Here is a 17,268-nt window from a genome sequence, read left to right on the forward strand (position 1 = left end):
CGAGCCTGGCGGGCGAGTTTCGCGGCGACTAGTTAACTTTCGCGAAAATTTGTACCATCAATAATAAACCGGCCGATGAGATCGGTGCAATCAAATGACATGGGGCAATAAAAGCGAGCCGGAATTTCATTTTCGCGATATTCGTTCGCGTTAGATTCGCACGCGGTCGATGCTGATGCCGATCGATGCCATACTCCCTCCCCTGGATAGCCTGACAAATTCGAATTATCTCTTGCTGCGAAACGATAAATCGAACGATTAAATCTCGCTCGAAGGCTGGTCTATACTCTGACCAAAATGTAACGCGCCGAAGCGAAATTAAAAGGGTTACAAAACACGTTACGCGAACGAGAGTTTTGGGAGAGGGGGTGGGGGAAGGGGGAAGGTTGGATTCCGAAATTTTGCGAATACCTATGCCGTAATTAAAATTTGTTCGTCGATGCATTTCGCGGGGGTTATCGCGGAAAATCGGTAACATGGAGATAATAAAGAATCATGTGGCATGCACAGTTGTTTTTCGGCTCGTACGAAAATCCGAGAATGGAAGATTTTTATACGTGATATTATTACGATGATATTGTTACGATGCCTGGAATCTTTTTCCGCGATATTTTTCAGAGCGTCGGTTGCACTGGTTATGCAGTGCCTTGTCGTCGACTCGGACAAAAATGACGTCCTCTCAAGCGTTCGCAAAAATTGTTGATCCTTCGCGAGAGAATGGGATCGAAAAGAACACGTCGGTGTCACATTGACGCTTTTGCATCGGGATAATGCATCCTGCGCGAGAGTTTTTGACCTCAAAAACACTTCGGTGCTCCCAGTGTACTCTCCTTCGTCGCTTTCGTCGCCAAACGGCAACTTCTTTCCTCCTCGGCGGACTGAGGAATCACCCGAAAGGACATTATTTTGAGACGATCGATAACATCCAGAGCGCCTTAACCGAATCCCCCGAAGAAGAAAACTTGCGGCGGTACTCTTCCGCAAAAGTGCGGAAGGACTTCGAAGCGCGGAATTTATTTTCGAAGAGACAATCGGAATTGCCACGAGTTCGGAAATTCATCACGTACATTGAGAACTGTCGGAAAAGGTACGAAAAAAATCAAAGAAATAATTATTTAATTCATTTTTTTTCTTCTTTTTCCTTCTTTCTTTTGTTATTCCAGACAATATTACAGATTTCGAAAGCGCTCTATAAGAAGCATTTAAAATTACAGTTAAATCTTACAAAAGAAGATCGAAATTGTTTGGCGAAATGTTTTCGACGATTATTATTATCTTCGCGGGCCAAATTCGATTCCGGGGTTCGTATAAGAAGCACGCGAACTTTCCGTCAATTTTACGATATTAGGGTACATCAGCTTTGGCGCATAGTCAAATTAAATTTGACATTTGTTTAACTTTTAACTCGTTGCGGTTTATCGCACGCGAGCGCGCGAGTATACGAACGCGGGCTTTCAATTAGCGTGCAAGCTCACGCGCGAACCGATGTTGCATTTGCGCTTCCGGATTCACGATTTCCGATGCTCGGTTTCCGACCGCTGATCCCGGCAGTTTTCCCGTTAAAAATCGATGAATCAGAGAATACGTTTCGGTATGTAAACTGAGCAATTTATCGTCGTTCGGTGAATTTCTAAGCTACAGCTTTCGCTCTTAATTAAAGCGTGTATAAATAGAAGATTTTTCAATTTTTAATGTTATACGATATTGTATACAATGGATATTAAACTGCTACGATTTATACATAAATATATGAATTACAGTGAAGTACGTTATGATTATATATGATTTTATTATAACTGATTATTTATGTTAATACTTACTTAATACTTTTTAATACTTTTTAGAGAGTGATCTAAAATCTAAATCTAAAGGACAAAATAAGAAAGCAGAATGTTATATGAACTAAAATTATATATAGTAGAGTAAGTGAGGTCACAGAATATGCCGTAAAATAAAATTTTGCGGATGTATTTTTTGGCGAATTTAGGATCGATTTTTGCTTATTGAAAGTTCGATGAATTATTTGTATTACTTTTATTCTTGCACCTACGTAATATTCTCACTATTCTCAGTATGAATCTTTAAGGTAGTTCGATGACGAACGACTTTTGCCAAAAGTGATAGGTTTTATTTTTTATATCGAAAAAAGGAACTCTCCTGAATCGATTAAGCATAGAAAAAAGATAATTCACCGTCCCGTTCTCAAGATATTTAATTTTAAAATTAGGTGATTTTAATGATTTTAACATTGGTCTAATAGGAAAAGAGGTTATTTTCCTAATATGAATAACACGAGTTTGCGAAAAATCTTTTGCCAAAAATGTCTGAACAATATATATTGATGGAAAGAGGACACTGTGATAGTTGAAGGTGAACACGATTCACCGTACAGTTTTTTTTTAATTAATAATTAATGTTGAAAACTAGTCAAGCGACGCGTCAACACACACTTTAAAATCTATTTCAGACAAAATATTATTCTAAACAACGTAAAAATTATTTACTAAATAATCTCTTTACGTCGTTACGAAGCTTTGCGATGCGTTATTCTATTTTTTTATAATTATAAAAATAAAAAAATTATAAACATTGTTTTGACTTCGGCCTTTCGTCATCGAACTACCTTAATATTTTACCGTATGCGAAACGTGCTGAGGTGTCCGCTGCAAAAAGCCGCCGGTTTCCGTTCTTTCGCCGGCGCTGTAGACGTAATACCGTTTTAACGGGGGTTGACGCTTTTCAGAAGCAGTGTAATAAAGGAATTTTTGTCGCGGGGATAAAAAGTGAAAAAGAATGGCCAATGTCGAGCTAAGTAAAGCTTGACCGCTGCTTTCTGTTCCCGACGCGCAGTTACGAAGTTTCCGCCAGAATTCGTGCCACCATCGACTTTCGATAGCGATAGCGGGGAACAAAGGGGAATCTCGATAAACTACAGCGACTTCGCCTAAGCGAAGTCCCATCTATGTGATAATGAACGATATACGAATAAAACGGAGCGAATCTTCCTTTTGAATTCGAGAATTAAATCGCGTTAAAAACGCGGCCGTTTTGCCGAACGGCCACATATCCCGTCACGTGAATTGCTTTTTCGTTTTCCAACGAATAGTCGGGAAATCGAGTAATTGACATGAAATCTTTAAAGGACGCGAGTAAAACACAAAATAGCCCATGGGTATTTGACGACGTGATGTAAAAGCTCTCGACTGAATTTGAAAACGTTGCGAATATACAACGACAGTCGGTAGCTAAAATGACGCACGAGAGGTGAAATTGCGGGATCCCTTATTATTATTGTGACTGTTATTATTATTATTATTATTATTATTATTATTGTCATTATAATTGCAATTATTACTATAGGTGCATCACGCGTCGATGATCTTCAATTGCGTTATCCCGTAATAAATTGTGGGTGCTCTAGTACGAAACTAATTTTAAAAGATCACATTAATTATTTACGTGCAACCGGATACTACGAGAATCCTTGTCCAATTTCTATGCAATTGAGCTCTTCTTTCCTCTCATCTCTTTCTCCCACCTGATGTCTAGAATATTGCATTTCGAGCGTTTATAGTTGATATTGTGTAGTCACTGCAATTTCGAATGAATGGAGATTTTCAATTTTTTTTTCCAGAACCAGTCTATAATGCATATCTTTTGTCCGCATCCCTGTATCGTAGCCGCTATTGTTCCACAGCTTTCCTGATTAAAGTTTAAATTGCGAGCGAGCCGGCGCGGCGTTCGGCGCGGTGGATGAGCTTGATAGAGAAACGGACCGTTCGCGATTATACGTGCAGGTGGAAGCTAAATATTTGATGGACATCGTAACTTTCCGCTGAATTCGCAGCCGCCCTTTGAAACAAAAATCACCATTTTTCCCCGCTATTGCATGTCAAATTGCAAAGTTACCGTTTGGCGAAATCGAAACTCCGAAACGTACAGCGAAATAATAATTCTATCTGACGCTTTTTTTATTTGCAGCAATTCTGTCACCATGATTTTTAACGAGATTTGATATTATGGAATTATATCGTTTGACATTTTTTGATTATTTTTGGCATATATTTTTTTAAATCAATTATATGGATTTATTTATCTGTTTTTATCATAATTTTATATGGAACCTTTTTTCTTGATTTTTTAGCGAAAAAATTATTAAATACTTATAGATACATTTTTCCAAACAGAAACGTAAACTTTTTTGATTATCGACAATTTTTATAGCAAATGTGCATTCTGTAATTTAATACCGTTACAGTAATTCTAATTTCGTTGCTGCCACACATTGCGCAGTATTAACGAAGGATTTGCTATGGATTGGAATCGAATTTAGGTCGAATCAATAACTTTCCTAGAAACTCAAATGAGGCCCGCCCTTTGTCCTGCGATCGATTCGTTCTCGTTAGCCCGCCAGTCAAGCAACGACGTCGGCTATAATGGGGTATCGGTTAAAATAGCCAGATTACTCTAAGGCACGTTAAACTTCCATTAAACTTGCACATCAAGGACGAGTTGCATACGATTACAGGCCCATCGTGATTTTAAACGTAAAAGAAGATTTAAAAAAAGAAGGAAATTTGACCCGGTACTCTCGGCACTTTCCTGACGAGGCAGTAAAATTGCAGCAGGTCTCTCTGTAAGTCAATACGGCGCGTAAGTACTTTAATTCAATTTTTGTTTAAACATCGTTGTTCAAATTATATCGCATGGTCTAGTAACAGAATAACAGAGACTATTTTTTCCGTGAAATTGTTTAAAAAAAATCGCAATTTTTTTAATTTTTTACTTATATATATTTTTAATAAGAGTGTTGGTAAAAGTCATGCTTCGAAGCTTGTGATCCTCTTCTTATAAATTTCTCAAGAAATCGTAGACTTATTGCGAATTGTCAATGATCCCTGACATCTTGTTTGTCGACACTCATCCCTAAAGTCGTCCTTTTTCGAGCTTAAGGTTCGATACACGTCAATCACCTGATGCCCGGGCTCTTTATATTCGTCCATTAGCATATAATCGCACGGCTGCGTGCGTATTTTAGGGATGTATCATTCAGATACTGCGAACGCGAACGAAAAAAACGTTCAATATTTTGTGAGTGCCAGCAGCCAGACGTTGTCGTAAACATCGACCCCATTGCTGATGCTGATCTCTCTTTCTCTTTCCCTCCACGGTGCCGCACGGATATCAATTTTACGACAATTCGACATGCCGGACAAATACGGAGCTTAAGGTACCGAGCGCGAAAACAATATCGACGGCACATGTCCGGAAGAATCGGGCAAAATTCATGGGAGCTGGAAAAGTGGCTCGGAGAGAAGGAAAACGCGAGGAGAAAAGCCGTGGTAAAACGAGCCGCGCGCGTATATGTTTCACGCCGACGTGTGAAATGTCGAGGCGATCAGTGAATTTCGAAAATCACCCCCAGGATTTCTTCGCGCTATTTCACTTGTCTCGATTTAATCCAGAGCTGACGATCTTCGATTCCGAGAGGTTGGACGATTAATTCTTCGCGGTCTGTTCGTGAACCAGATTGGCGATCACATCAAGATCATTGCTTGATAGTCCGTGAATTTTTTGATTAACTATTTTTAAGTCTCAATATGAGAAATATGCCTAGATTAATGACGCAAGAAAATAAATGCATGATTTTACGTTCAATAAAGATCGCCACTTCGAAGTAAGTATCACATAAAAGAGTCTCTGTAAAAAGTCCATAGGCGATCAGAAATTAATGCTCATTACGGTCTGACCGTACAGTCCGGGAGCTAGATTCGTATATTATCGAGGACTAGCGAGAATAAAATTTGCAATCTTGCCCTCAATAGAAATCGTAACTTCTGATGCTTTAAATGTCTGAGAAAAGCCCGTCCCGTGCGAGAAAAAGAATTAAAACGATAAATTAAGAGGGATTTTATTTGCATTGCAGATACAATGAGGTAGTAGTAGACTGTTCACGGAGTACCTGGTGAGAGGTGGTTTTTAGCGCGACGGGCGAAATGTTGCTGTCGAGCCGCGGCGGCCGAAAGGGGCCCATCGCCTGCCTGGTAGGCCTCCTTCTCATCTTCGCTCTTTACCAGCTGGGCATTATTTGCGGCTCCACCAGGTACATGCCCGCGGCTGTGATGGTCAGCAAGGAGGTAAGAACGCTATCGGGGATTTCGATCAATCAGTAATCCTCCGTGCCTTCGATAGAAATCGCATCCTTTTTCCGATTACTCGACAAGATAAAGAGAGCAAATTCTTTCGCGATTAAATAAAATAGAGAGATTTTGGGAGTACATTAAATATATATAATTGAAAATGCGCCTCCGTATACTTTCATCAGAAATTAACCTCTCTATTTAAGCGAGAAATTTTAATTATCCACTTTGCAACAGCCTCACTTCATTTTTGCTCCCTTGGCCCTCTTCTTCCCGTCCCGGCGCGATAATAACAATAATAATTAATTGGAATAATAATAGCGATAATATAATACGAGCGTGGGTACGTATTATCGCGGCTGGCGCGGCAGTGTCCCTATACATTATTAATCGGCAATTAATGATTGTTAAAGTATTAATTGTGCCCAGTTGTTAAATGCTCCGTTTCGCACAATCGAATTCGAACGAGTTCACCAATCGAATACGTGGCCCGGCCGAATGAGGTTCGTGGACGGAACTCATTTCAATTCGAATATACTTTGCGTTTAAATTAAATGTGATCTCTTCTCTCCTCGAAGTAGAATTTCTCCTCTGCTGCGCGCCTTATACATTTATTCCGGCGATGTTTCTCCGCCGTTAAAAGTACAATTCTTCTATTGAAAGATAGCAGTTGAGATATCGGTCGGAAACTTTTCTCAACTCGATAAGCGTTCGTCTTTCGAAGTCCTCATAATTTTCGCTGGTTTTCCCCGAGAATTCTTAACGAGAAACTTTGTTGTTGATTTTCGACTGCTTCAAAGTATCGCTCCACTTTTTTGCCGTGACGCAGAGATACTTTATTAACTTTATTAACTCTTTGACGTTCAGTTGGACATATATATGTTTCAGAATATTTTTAAAAAATCCAATAAATATCAAGTTATTAAGGTAACATAGAACTCATTTTAATTAAAGAAGACCGTCCCAAACAATTTTTAATTAAATTAAATTAAAGTGGACATATATTTCTTATTTTTAAAAAAGTCTGACGATATATATATAAAGGGTTAAATGATAGATTACGAACAAAGCATACTGTTGAGAACATGTACGAAGAAACGAGAGATAATTATTTTATCGTGTTTTGTATCGTGTCACGCTTCGTTGCTGCCAGATTAGAAGAAAAAGAAATATGTCTACGAACTTAAACCGTCAGGCCACGTATTAGCAGGCGGGCAATTGCACAACTCCTGAAGCTTCATCTTGTCCTTAATCAACGCCAAAACTGCCGCTACCGGGCGTAGAGAAAGGGATGTCCGACGTTCCTGAAGAATAGTTCGACGAACTTGCTGCTACCGACGAAGTCGATACACCGACGACGAGTCTAACTTCCGAGCCAACTCCGCGCCTTTCCCGATCTACTTCCGCTGTCCGTCGTCGACTTGCAGGCGCTTTTATTAATTTTCTTGTAGACTTACTTTAATTGCGTTAAGGTAGTTACGGTAAAATACCGGAACGGAACGACGAGGAAGAGTTTATATCCCACTTACTTATGAGAGTAACTTCGGTAAAAAGTATTTTTAAGTACAACGCTTGTATCAGTTACCCAATGAGATAACGGTGTGCATGTTGCGGGCTAACCTGAGTAGACGTAAAACTTTTTTTTAGTACAAGGTATGCACACTGCACAGTCATAATTTTTCTAATTACAAACGATAGAAGGCATAAGGTGTTTTTCGTAAATTAGTTTCACAGTAAATAAATGACAGATTCTTATTCTTTGTTTAATTTCAAGTCACGTAAACTAAATTCTGATCTGACATGTATGCCGTTGCCGAGGTATTTGACGTTAAAAGTTCATCAAAGTGTGAAAAAGGTCGGCAGACAAATTTTCAATAAACCACTCGTCAGCAGTCTTTTTCGAAGACCCACACAAAAAACGAAACTGCAGACTAAACTTTAAAGCCCGCTTTAGACGATCTATGATTCACGTCGGTTCGCACAGGATAGAAGTTTATTTATAATTTTTTTTTGTCACGTATTTTGATACGTATATACGTGTATTTTAATATGTATTGTGTACGTGTACGTGCATTCTGATTCTTTAAATGTCTGTCATATTACATCGCACATAAAATTATGAATAAAATTCTATTCTGGGTTTTGTATTCTAACTCTACTTTCCGTACGGTCTTTAATTGTTATGTTGTAATTTACCGAACAGAAACACGTGATCGGGCCGTTTGATCGCAAGACGTACACGTACGACCGTTACATGCCGCTCATTTTCATCGGCGGTGTACCACGATCAGGTACAACCCTAATGCGTGCCATGCTGGACGCGCACCCTGACGTGAGGTAAGTGTCGCAATCACCATTTAGAATGATGTATAACTGCCGAAATAAATAAATGAATAAAAGTCAATTCAATTGGAGTGGAAATCGTTAAAAGTGCACGAAGAGGATAATTGTGTTATCGTATAGACGTCAAGCACTTGTAAACTTGTATTAGCATCGATTTGATTTTCTGTAGCTGATATATCTGTCTCTGGTACAGCATCCAGAATATTTCTAAATTTTCATGAGAGCGAACTCTGCAAAAGGCAGTAAAAAAATTTATATCCATATTATATAACAGCATCGTCTACGTTGCAAAATAAAATTTGTAATCACCAAGACCAGATATATTTTTTACATAAATGTGTAATCATAAAGTATTAAAAAATACGCATATGTAAATACACGTTATGAAATTTAGAATTTTATTCTGAAATCTGATGCGAATTATTAATCGTTTAGACTGTCACCCTCGATCTAATATCTTTGTTTAAGATGCGGGCAAGAGACCAGAGTTATACCGCGGATTCTCCAGATGAAGATGCACTGGTCCAAGTCCGAGAAGGAAAACGTACGGCTCACCGAGGCGGGGATCTCGAAAGAGGTAAAGTCTGCGTTCTGAAAAGCGCGGAAAAGGGTATATTTCAGCACGGAGACAGATTTGAATAATTTAAGCATCGCCCAACGAAAAAATTCGCAGTAGGAAAAAGTTTTCAACGTTTTTCCTATTTTATCGAGAGTGGTACACCTCTCTTGCGCACTTGATAAACGCGAGGAGTACTCTGTAAGACTTCTCGCTGTAGCGCAGCGTATTTATTCGGGGCGCTTGCACGGTATTTAAATGCGCATCTCTTTTCTCTGAAATTAAATGAAGGTTTTAAAAAATTTGCGTGCGCAATTTGAATAATTACATCACTGCGACGTGAAATTATAAAGTTTTCCGTGTAAATCGTAAGCTGGTCGTGTTAGTCTAAGAGCTGATGTAAGAGGTCGACGATAACTTCTCCAAACCCTCATCTCTCATGAATAATTAAAATTAAAATCTACACGTACGAAACTTGGGAACAACGCTGACACGGAACGGAGGAGGATTCTACGGGGCTTGAACTATCGAGAGTGCGCTATTTTTCTTTAGGTGATAGACAGCGCGATAGCGGCGTTCTGCTTGGAAATAATAGCGCGACACGCCGAGCCTGCGCCGAGGTTGTGCAACAAGGATCCACTCACCCTGAAGATGGGCTCGTACATCCTCGAGCTCTTTCCGAACGCAAAATTTATATTCATGGTGCGCGACGGACGCGCGACGGTGCATTCCATCATATCCAGGAAGGTAAAAAAGAACTTCGCGTAACGTTATTCTCTTTTTTTTTCCTAAAAATATATTGGGTTATTTGCGACAGTCATGTCGTTTCTTTATCAAGTTACGTTTTAAATAAAATATTGCGGGTTATATATTTATTTCTTTTACTGAGAAACTTTTCTTGCTATTAATTTCTTTTTGTGATTTTTCTTATTTTTATTATTACAGATTTTTATAATCTGCACACCGCATCCTATATGTTTTTTCGCCTCGTTTTTTTTTCTTAGCACATAATAGTACAATACGATTCTCCTCATAGAGAAGAAAAATCTATCTTCTCTCTCTTCACAGGTCACCATAACGGGATTCGACTTATCGTCTTACCGGCAGTCTCTCATCAGGTGGAATCACGCGATTTCCGTAATGTACGGCCAATGCAAGGAACTGGGACCTGAGAGATGTCTGATGGTCCCTTACGAACAGCTGGTGCTTCATCCGCGCCAATGGATGAAGAAGATATTAAACTATCTGGACGTGCCGTGGAATGAGTCCGTCATGCATCACGAGGAATTCATTAACAAACCCGGCGGAGTGCCTCTGAGCAAGTAAGCGAGAAGAGCGGTGGAAGTGGCAGCGCATTTAGATCTAACAATATTCCAGAATTCGAGCGAGACGCATGTACGCGCGTTAAAGTAATGTATTATGACAGAATAATATTATTAATCCTGACACGAGGTAATAATGTGACAATATGATGCTTCTCGTATTAATAATGCGAAAATGATGTGGCAATGTATTAATAAAATAATCCTTTGCATTATTAATACCAGATAATGTTATAATACGACGAATTAATTTTTCGCGTTGTCAGCATTAGAATAATATTTAAAATACGGTAGAGTGACGTTATAAATAATCTCGCTGCGCGTATAATACCGGCGCGAGACTCTGTACCGTGTCTCTTTATATGTAAATAATATACGATAAAATAGATGTGTGTATATAAAATGACGTTTCGCATTATGAACATTAAAATCACATTCGACGACAGGGTCGAGAGATCGTCGGACCAAATCATAAAGCCTGTAAATCTGGCGGCGCTGACCAAATGGGTCGGTAACATTCCCGAGGATGTGGTGCGGGAGATGGCGGACATCGCGCCGATGCTCTCTGTGCTCGGCTACGATCCTTACGCAAATCCGCCCGTTTATGGCGCACCGGACAGTTTAGTTAGCGACAACACCAGACGGTACGTGCCCATTTGTTACGCTGCACGACTGTTACAGTTGTTACTGTTACATATAGTATTGCTCACGAGCGATGTATATTCAAACGGTGTACGGTGCACCGGAATTAAACCGAAATAGGACGAAATTATTTTAGCATATTGCAGGAATACAACGCGCACGAAATATCGCAGTTGAGCTTTCAAACTTGATTAATTAAGAATTGTCGAACAATAGATTTCAGTAACTATTCAAGCTTAAGAGAATCTTACATTGTAGATTTTTATCGGCATTCGCATAAAAAAATATTTACCGATTAATGATTATTCACTTTAATATTCTAAAATATTCTAAATTCTTTAACGTAGCGTGTTAAAGTATTCTTTGCAAGAACGAAAGTAACGCCTGACGGTAAAGTTCTATAAACGTGTGCGATTTCTGGAAGAATAAAAGGGGCAATTTTGAAGTTATAGAAACCATGTTTTAAGCTCTAAACAAATGTGGGCTTTTTATTCCTTATACTTCTATTTAATATCAGAACTGTTCGATTCATGTATATTTAATTTCTGCCTTTCAGGGTGTTGGAAGGTGAAAAACTGTGGGAGGAAAAGGCGCGGGCGTACCACCTATCGCATAAGCCGATCGAGAACAGCAACGAGGAAGCTGCTTCCAGCGCAGCCCCAATCGCGTGACCCCGCCTGATTCTCGTAGGCGCGAGCGACACGTAACCTACTACCATCCTAAGTCCCATCGATTTAGGATTTCCGTGTATGCGGAGACCACCCCCTTGTACTTCTAAAGTAAACTCAGTCTCGCACGACGGCGAGTCGCGTCGTGAATTAATCGCCCTTGTCGTATTTTCTCAGTCTCCTCCGTTATCGCATCCCGACGACGATAGATTAATCGATCATTCCTCGTGACGCTTATTTATTCGCATCAGGATCTTCGCGAAACCAGATGACGTAATATACTAGGCCGTGACTAGAAAATAGGATGTGTCAGAAATAAACGGCCAAACTTCAAGAGACGTGCTATTCCAGTATTATTTGACATGAGGCATGAGGCATCGATGTCAAGCGTTTCTCAGTTGCGATACACGTCTCTTAGAATGAAAAGAAAAGAACAAGGTTTATTCTAAGATTAAACTTTTATGAACTTTCTCAGCGTTCTCGCAATATTCTACCGCAGACTGTAAGAGCAAAGTATCTATAACTCAAAGAAAAAGAGAGAGAGAGAGAAGGAGAAACAGCATTTTTGGACATATAACCGTATGACTTTTTCAAGATGAGAATAAATGCTTTATGTTTGGTCGTTTATTTCGGGAAGGATCTGTATATTACCGCGATAACTTATAATATAGTCATAGTAATATTTTTAATAGTAAAATATCAATTTAAAAGGTTTGATGCAAAGACAAAACAAAGTTTTCGTTTTATATATTTTATATTTAAAATAGATTTTTTTTACAAATTTTTTATTGTCGCAAACTCATTATGAGATTGATCTTTTTACTTTTCATTGTGAGATTAATCTTTTTATTTCTCATCGTTAGATTAATCTTTTTATTTCTTTTTTATAATGCTGTTTACAAGTTTATTCGATTTAAATTGAAAAGTAAGAAAAATCTGAAAAAGAACTTTTTATTATAATTGAATTGTTATTGAATGATAAACATTCTTTTATCCGTAGACATCATCCAGCATTGCAAATGTTGCAATGTTACGAGATAGACTTCAAATTGACGGTACCGTCATTGTCTACTATCTATGGTCACCGAGAACAATAAACGTGAGATGCGATTGAACAACTTCGAACCTTATGTATTATGGAGGGGATCGGACCCTATAATAGAAGTTATCATTTCAGCAAGTTGAATTCTATAGCGGTACTATAGAAAAATACGAAGAATGACCTTTTCCAATTGTCGCATGATCACGTCAATTGTTGTGTTACATAGAATATGTACATACCTACATTTTCGTGTACTCGTAGAAAACTAAGTTTCGCGAAATCGGGTTCGGCCTTCTCTTATTGAACGACATCGACCGACAAACCAACGGCCAGTGATTTTAAAGAGAAGCGTTTAGAATATTTAGCGAGAGAAAAACTTCAGATGTGCAAAGGACGAGGGATATAAAAAAAAAAATTTCTTTCTTTTCTTCCCCTCACGAATCTCTGATTGGTCGGTTTAGGATATAATCCAGCGCGATGTTGTAAAACCATTCAATGTTAAATGCGGCTATCTGAATACACGGGACAAAATTATGCAAAAACGAGTTAACCTGCCAAAGTAGCAATTTTGAATAAATTAAGTCTAAAGCTCTGAGTTTCATGTGTCGTCACAGTAGTGTGCGCTAATAAGTACACTTATATTTCTTCTGCTTTTTTAATATTCTAGGTAAACTCATTCCTGCATAACACCGTCCAATTAACGTATGTATGTATATGTATGTCTATGAAGTTCGCGTACTGGCGTTTTTATCCTCCGTACCTCCACCGTATCGTTTTCATACCACATATTGTAACAAATTCGTGAGATAAAATGAAATTTTTCATGTTCGCCATATTTTTTAGATAGCATAGTTCACCCATGGCGTTTTTAAGTAGACCATTTTCGGTCAACATCTATTTAAAGAAAATAATAAATTGCGAATATATTTCTGATATATACTATTAGAAGTTAATATTGAATTGGTGCCAAAGCTTGGTCATCAAATAAAATTAAAACTTCATAGTTTTGAAGTTTTATTTCTATTAAGAAGCGTTTCGCAAAATTGAAATGTTTTTTGTCTTTTAAATAATTCAATATTTTTCTACTTTTAATTAGAATAGAGTTTAATGAAAAAATGACGAAGCTTTTGAATCAATTTGATATTTATGTAAGTGTAAATAATATCCGTGAACTCAACTGTGGGTTTGTTGCGGCACATTTTTGTTGTTCATGGATTCTGACAGTTATAATTAATATTTTAATTAATACTCTATAATTTTAGAGAAGGGACGACGCCGCTATGATTGCAAACGACAGCAGACGTGCATAGGTTTGTTAAAATTCAACTGTCGAATTGTGCAATTAAATTATTTTAATATTACACTGCCCTGTTGTATCCAATCCATGTGTTTCTCATTTTACTTCTAATTGGCGAGAAAAAGACCCTATAATTTACCTCAATATCACATATATTTCATCGTTGCAACAAAATTCATTAATATAAAATATTTTACATCATTATTTCGATTATTATTAATTTATTATTACAGAAAAAAATTAATTTCTTTTAAATTTAATTTTTTCTCTAATAAACCTAATGAATATTGATCTGGCGAAAAATGTAATATTTTATGATATGAGAATATTTTAATCATATTTAAATCCTTTTAAAGATTAACAACAATATTGCTGCATCGTTTATTAATATCTTAACATAATTGTTCATATGTTGACAATTCTTTTTTATTTATCTACGTTGTTTCAAATAGTATCGTAAATAGTTTAAAAAAGTCTGTACAATAATTCAATTTACTGATTTCTAACGTAAATCTTCACCTCTTGAGAGGAAATTTGATAACAATTTTCACATTACACAGCTTCTACGACGGCTTTCGATATTTTGCTTGCACCCACACTCTATACATTTTCAGCCGTTTACCTCTGTTAACTTGCAGTCTTCTGTCCATGAAGTTTTGTTCTTCAATGAAGCCATTACCGGTAAACAATTTTCTAATATCCTCTGGAACAATGGATATTTTAATACAATGAGTATCGAAGAAATAATTTTGCGGTAATTTTCGATAAAATATTATCAAATTTCAATTATTAAACGTTCAATGGACTACAATAATTATAATTTGGAAATAGTAATATATAAGAAAAAAATTTTGGCTTATATAGCAATAAGAGTGATATTTAGATCACAGTATTAATTCTACAGCATTAAAATATATTAAAATTTCAAGGATGTTTACATTGTTTACATACCTTGCGAAAAAAAGTATACTTTGGTGCCATCTCCACGCACGTAGAAATTCTCGCCGAGACAATTGCCTTTCTTAAATCTTAATTGTGCTAAATCGTGTCTGCCATAATCACGAAATAAAATTATCCCACCTGGTTTCAGATATCTATATATTTGCCGTACAACATGTTGCATCCTATAGAATATCAAAGAGTACATCAACTTTCTTTTCTATGTCTCTTTTCTCGAATAAGTTTTTGATTTGCTATTTTTCATATATTCATATTACTGGTATTTATATAATTTATATCATTTTTTATTATTTTTGTAATATAAAATGTTTTCAAATATATATATATGTATTTATGTATATATTCATCTAACTAAATTTAGTCAGAATAAATATATAAATAAAATATTGTGTATATATATATATATAGACAATAACTAATAATTAGTAATATAGAACTTACTTATCGGGATGAATGGCAGACAATATGAATATAAGTACGATGATATCTAGACTTTCGGGCTCGAAAGGAGTCGTCCATGTTTCCTGAGTTACATCCAGGACAAATGCTTTACACCTAAAGCGGACAATTGTAATTTACATTCTATAGACACACTCCCTTAGACAATGTTAAATAAATTTAAATGAATTCTTAGAACACTTTACCTATCTACATTATAAGCAGGATTTTGTTGTAATATATCGATGGCTTTCGCCGAAAAATCACAGCAATATACAAATAACTTTGAGTCTGTATTATACACGAGTATAGGAAAAACGGTGTTTCCTACGCCACATCCTATTTCCAATATTCTACAGTTGTCTTTACACGGTAAATCGAGAATTTTTATGTGTTTATCTCCATAGTTTTTATCTTCGTCCGTAAGCGCAGCTCTCATGGGCCTTAATGTGTCTTGCTTTACGGTATTGGGCGCTAATTCTGGAAACTCAATCAGTAACCAATGTCTGTCTTTGAAAAACCTGAAATAATAAATATATTAAGTAAAAATTCATCACGCTGATTCATCGAATAAATAATATTCGATCGATTACCCAATATTCTAAATAATTTAAGACACAGAGAAAATTGTTTTTCTTAGAGCGTACGTACCCGTTATTGTGTATTCCATAAAAATTGTCCCAATATTTATCCGCTTCAGTTTCATATTTAGAGAGTTGTTCGGGTGACATCGTAACAATAGAATTCTCATCCACTTTCTGTTGCGCTAACTTCTCTTGTTCCTCGTCCCATGTGACGTTATCCCTTTTAGAATAGCAAATATTCAACGAGTAAGCAAACTATCTATTCGGTAGATATATTGAAAACAAAAACCACACTTTACTCTATATTTTTATGCTCAATATATCAGATATAACTGAATGTATAAGCAATTCTAAACAAATATGTATAAAATTAGGTAATGAATAAAAAATATTTTAATTCAATAAATTCTAATATTGAACAAAATAAATTTTAATTAACGAGCAAAATGTGAAATAAAGTAAAAAATAAATACTCGAATAGAAAATGTAACGATCATCGTGTGCTTACTAATCCGATTGTCTTGACTAAATTTAAAACAGAATAGATGCATGCCCCGTGGGAAAGCCAGGAAAATAAAAATAAAGCATACCGAATATAATATTTATTACGCATGAAATCACATCGAAATAACATCGCGAAAGTAGAGTCGACTCTAAAAATGTCCCAGTTTGTAGGTTAGGACACACCTGTCATACAACAAATATACGTCAATCTTTAACATCAATCGTTGACTTTTCGAACAAAATAAAAAAATATATATATATATTATAGATCTTCAAGTGTCTAAAAAAAAAACGACCGCAATAAACACCACGGTTAATGTACGCGTTTTCTTCGACTCCGCGGCTTCTTTTAGGTTAGGCCGGACACGCGCCCGGTCAAAGGTCAGATCGCATACGCGCGTGGAGCCGCGACGTACCATGCATTGTGCTGGAAGACGTTTCCATCGTCGGGCAAATTCCGCGTTCCGAACTGCGGCCTCCCCGTTTCCCGGTCGTCGTTACCCCGGTTACCCGCGATCGTCGTCACCTCGGCCATGTTCGACAACGCCGCGGCGAATAAATGCGGCGAAATGGCGCGGTCAGGCGCCCCAGCTCCAGAGTCCAGCCTCCACTGCCTCCAGCACCGTCGCAATTCCGACGTCGCCAGACACGCCGGCCGGAGCCGGAGCCGCCGGAGGCCGGAGGAGAGGACAATCATTGCGAATTGACGTGCCGTGTGCCGTTCGCGCGCCGAAGGCGAAGGCTGAGGCGCCGAGGGGTGAACCGTTCTGTG

The 17,268-nt window shown here is 37.5% G+C and overlaps 2 protein-coding genes across 6 annotated transcripts in view; one reads left to right on the forward strand and one right to left on the reverse strand.

Moving 5' to 3' along the window:
* The window catches only part of Tpst (tyrosylprotein sulfotransferase), a 72,504-nt gene extending 58,430 nt beyond the window's left edge, over positions 1–14,074 (forward strand). For all 5 annotated transcript variants that reach the window (XM_077414473.1, XM_077414474.1, XM_077414476.1 and 2 more), the window contains 7 exons: positions 5,927–6,137; positions 8,344–8,477; positions 8,952–9,060; positions 9,592–9,786; positions 10,108–10,361; positions 10,808–11,005; positions 11,560–14,074. In XM_077414473.1, the coding sequence (XP_077270599.1) occupies positions 5,997–6,137; positions 8,344–8,477; positions 8,952–9,060; positions 9,592–9,786; positions 10,108–10,361; positions 10,808–11,005; positions 11,560–11,674 (1,146 nt within the window). In that variant the 5' untranslated portion in view covers positions 5,927–5,996 and the 3' untranslated portion in view covers positions 11,675–14,074. The remainder of the gene's footprint in view (positions 1–5,926; positions 6,138–8,343; positions 8,478–8,951; positions 9,061–9,591; positions 9,787–10,107; positions 10,362–10,807; positions 11,006–11,559) is intronic.
* A 281-nt stretch (positions 14,075–14,355) lies between these two features.
* On the reverse strand, positions 14,356–17,268 carry Mettl2 (methyltransferase-like protein). The gene is made up of 6 exons (XM_077414483.1): positions 16,913–17,268; positions 16,060–16,212; positions 15,615–15,929; positions 15,412–15,525; positions 14,962–15,134; positions 14,356–14,713 (listed from the first exon to the last, which is right to left on the reverse strand). The coding sequence occupies exons 1-6, from the start codon at positions 17,191–17,193 to the stop codon at positions 14,574–14,576; spliced, it is 1,176 nt and encodes a 391-aa protein (XP_077270609.1). The 5' UTR covers positions 17,194–17,268; the 3' UTR covers positions 14,356–14,573.

This window comes from Temnothorax americanus, unplaced genomic scaffold (genome assembly GCF_048541705.1).
Source record: "Temnothorax americanus isolate GAGA-0224 unplaced genomic scaffold, ASM4854170v1 Scaffold36, whole genome shotgun sequence".
Taxonomy (NCBI): Eukaryota; Metazoa; Arthropoda; class Insecta; order Hymenoptera; family Formicidae; genus Temnothorax; species Temnothorax americanus.

Bases quoted from the DNA above. Each gene is read 5' to 3' on its own strand.
- Mettl2 (XM_077414483.1), bottom strand. From the start codon at position 17,193: ATGATTGTCCTCTCCTCCGGCCTCCGGCGGCTCCGGCTCCGGCCGGCG. The intron at 15,135-15,411 runs GTAAGTTCTATA...GATATTCTATAG, and splicing joins TCTGCCATTCATCCCGATAA to GATGCAACATGTTGTACGGC. The intron at 14,714-14,961 runs GTATGTAAACAA...CCATTGTTCCAG, and splicing joins AGTATACTTTTTTTCGCAAG to AGGATATTAGAAAATTGTTT.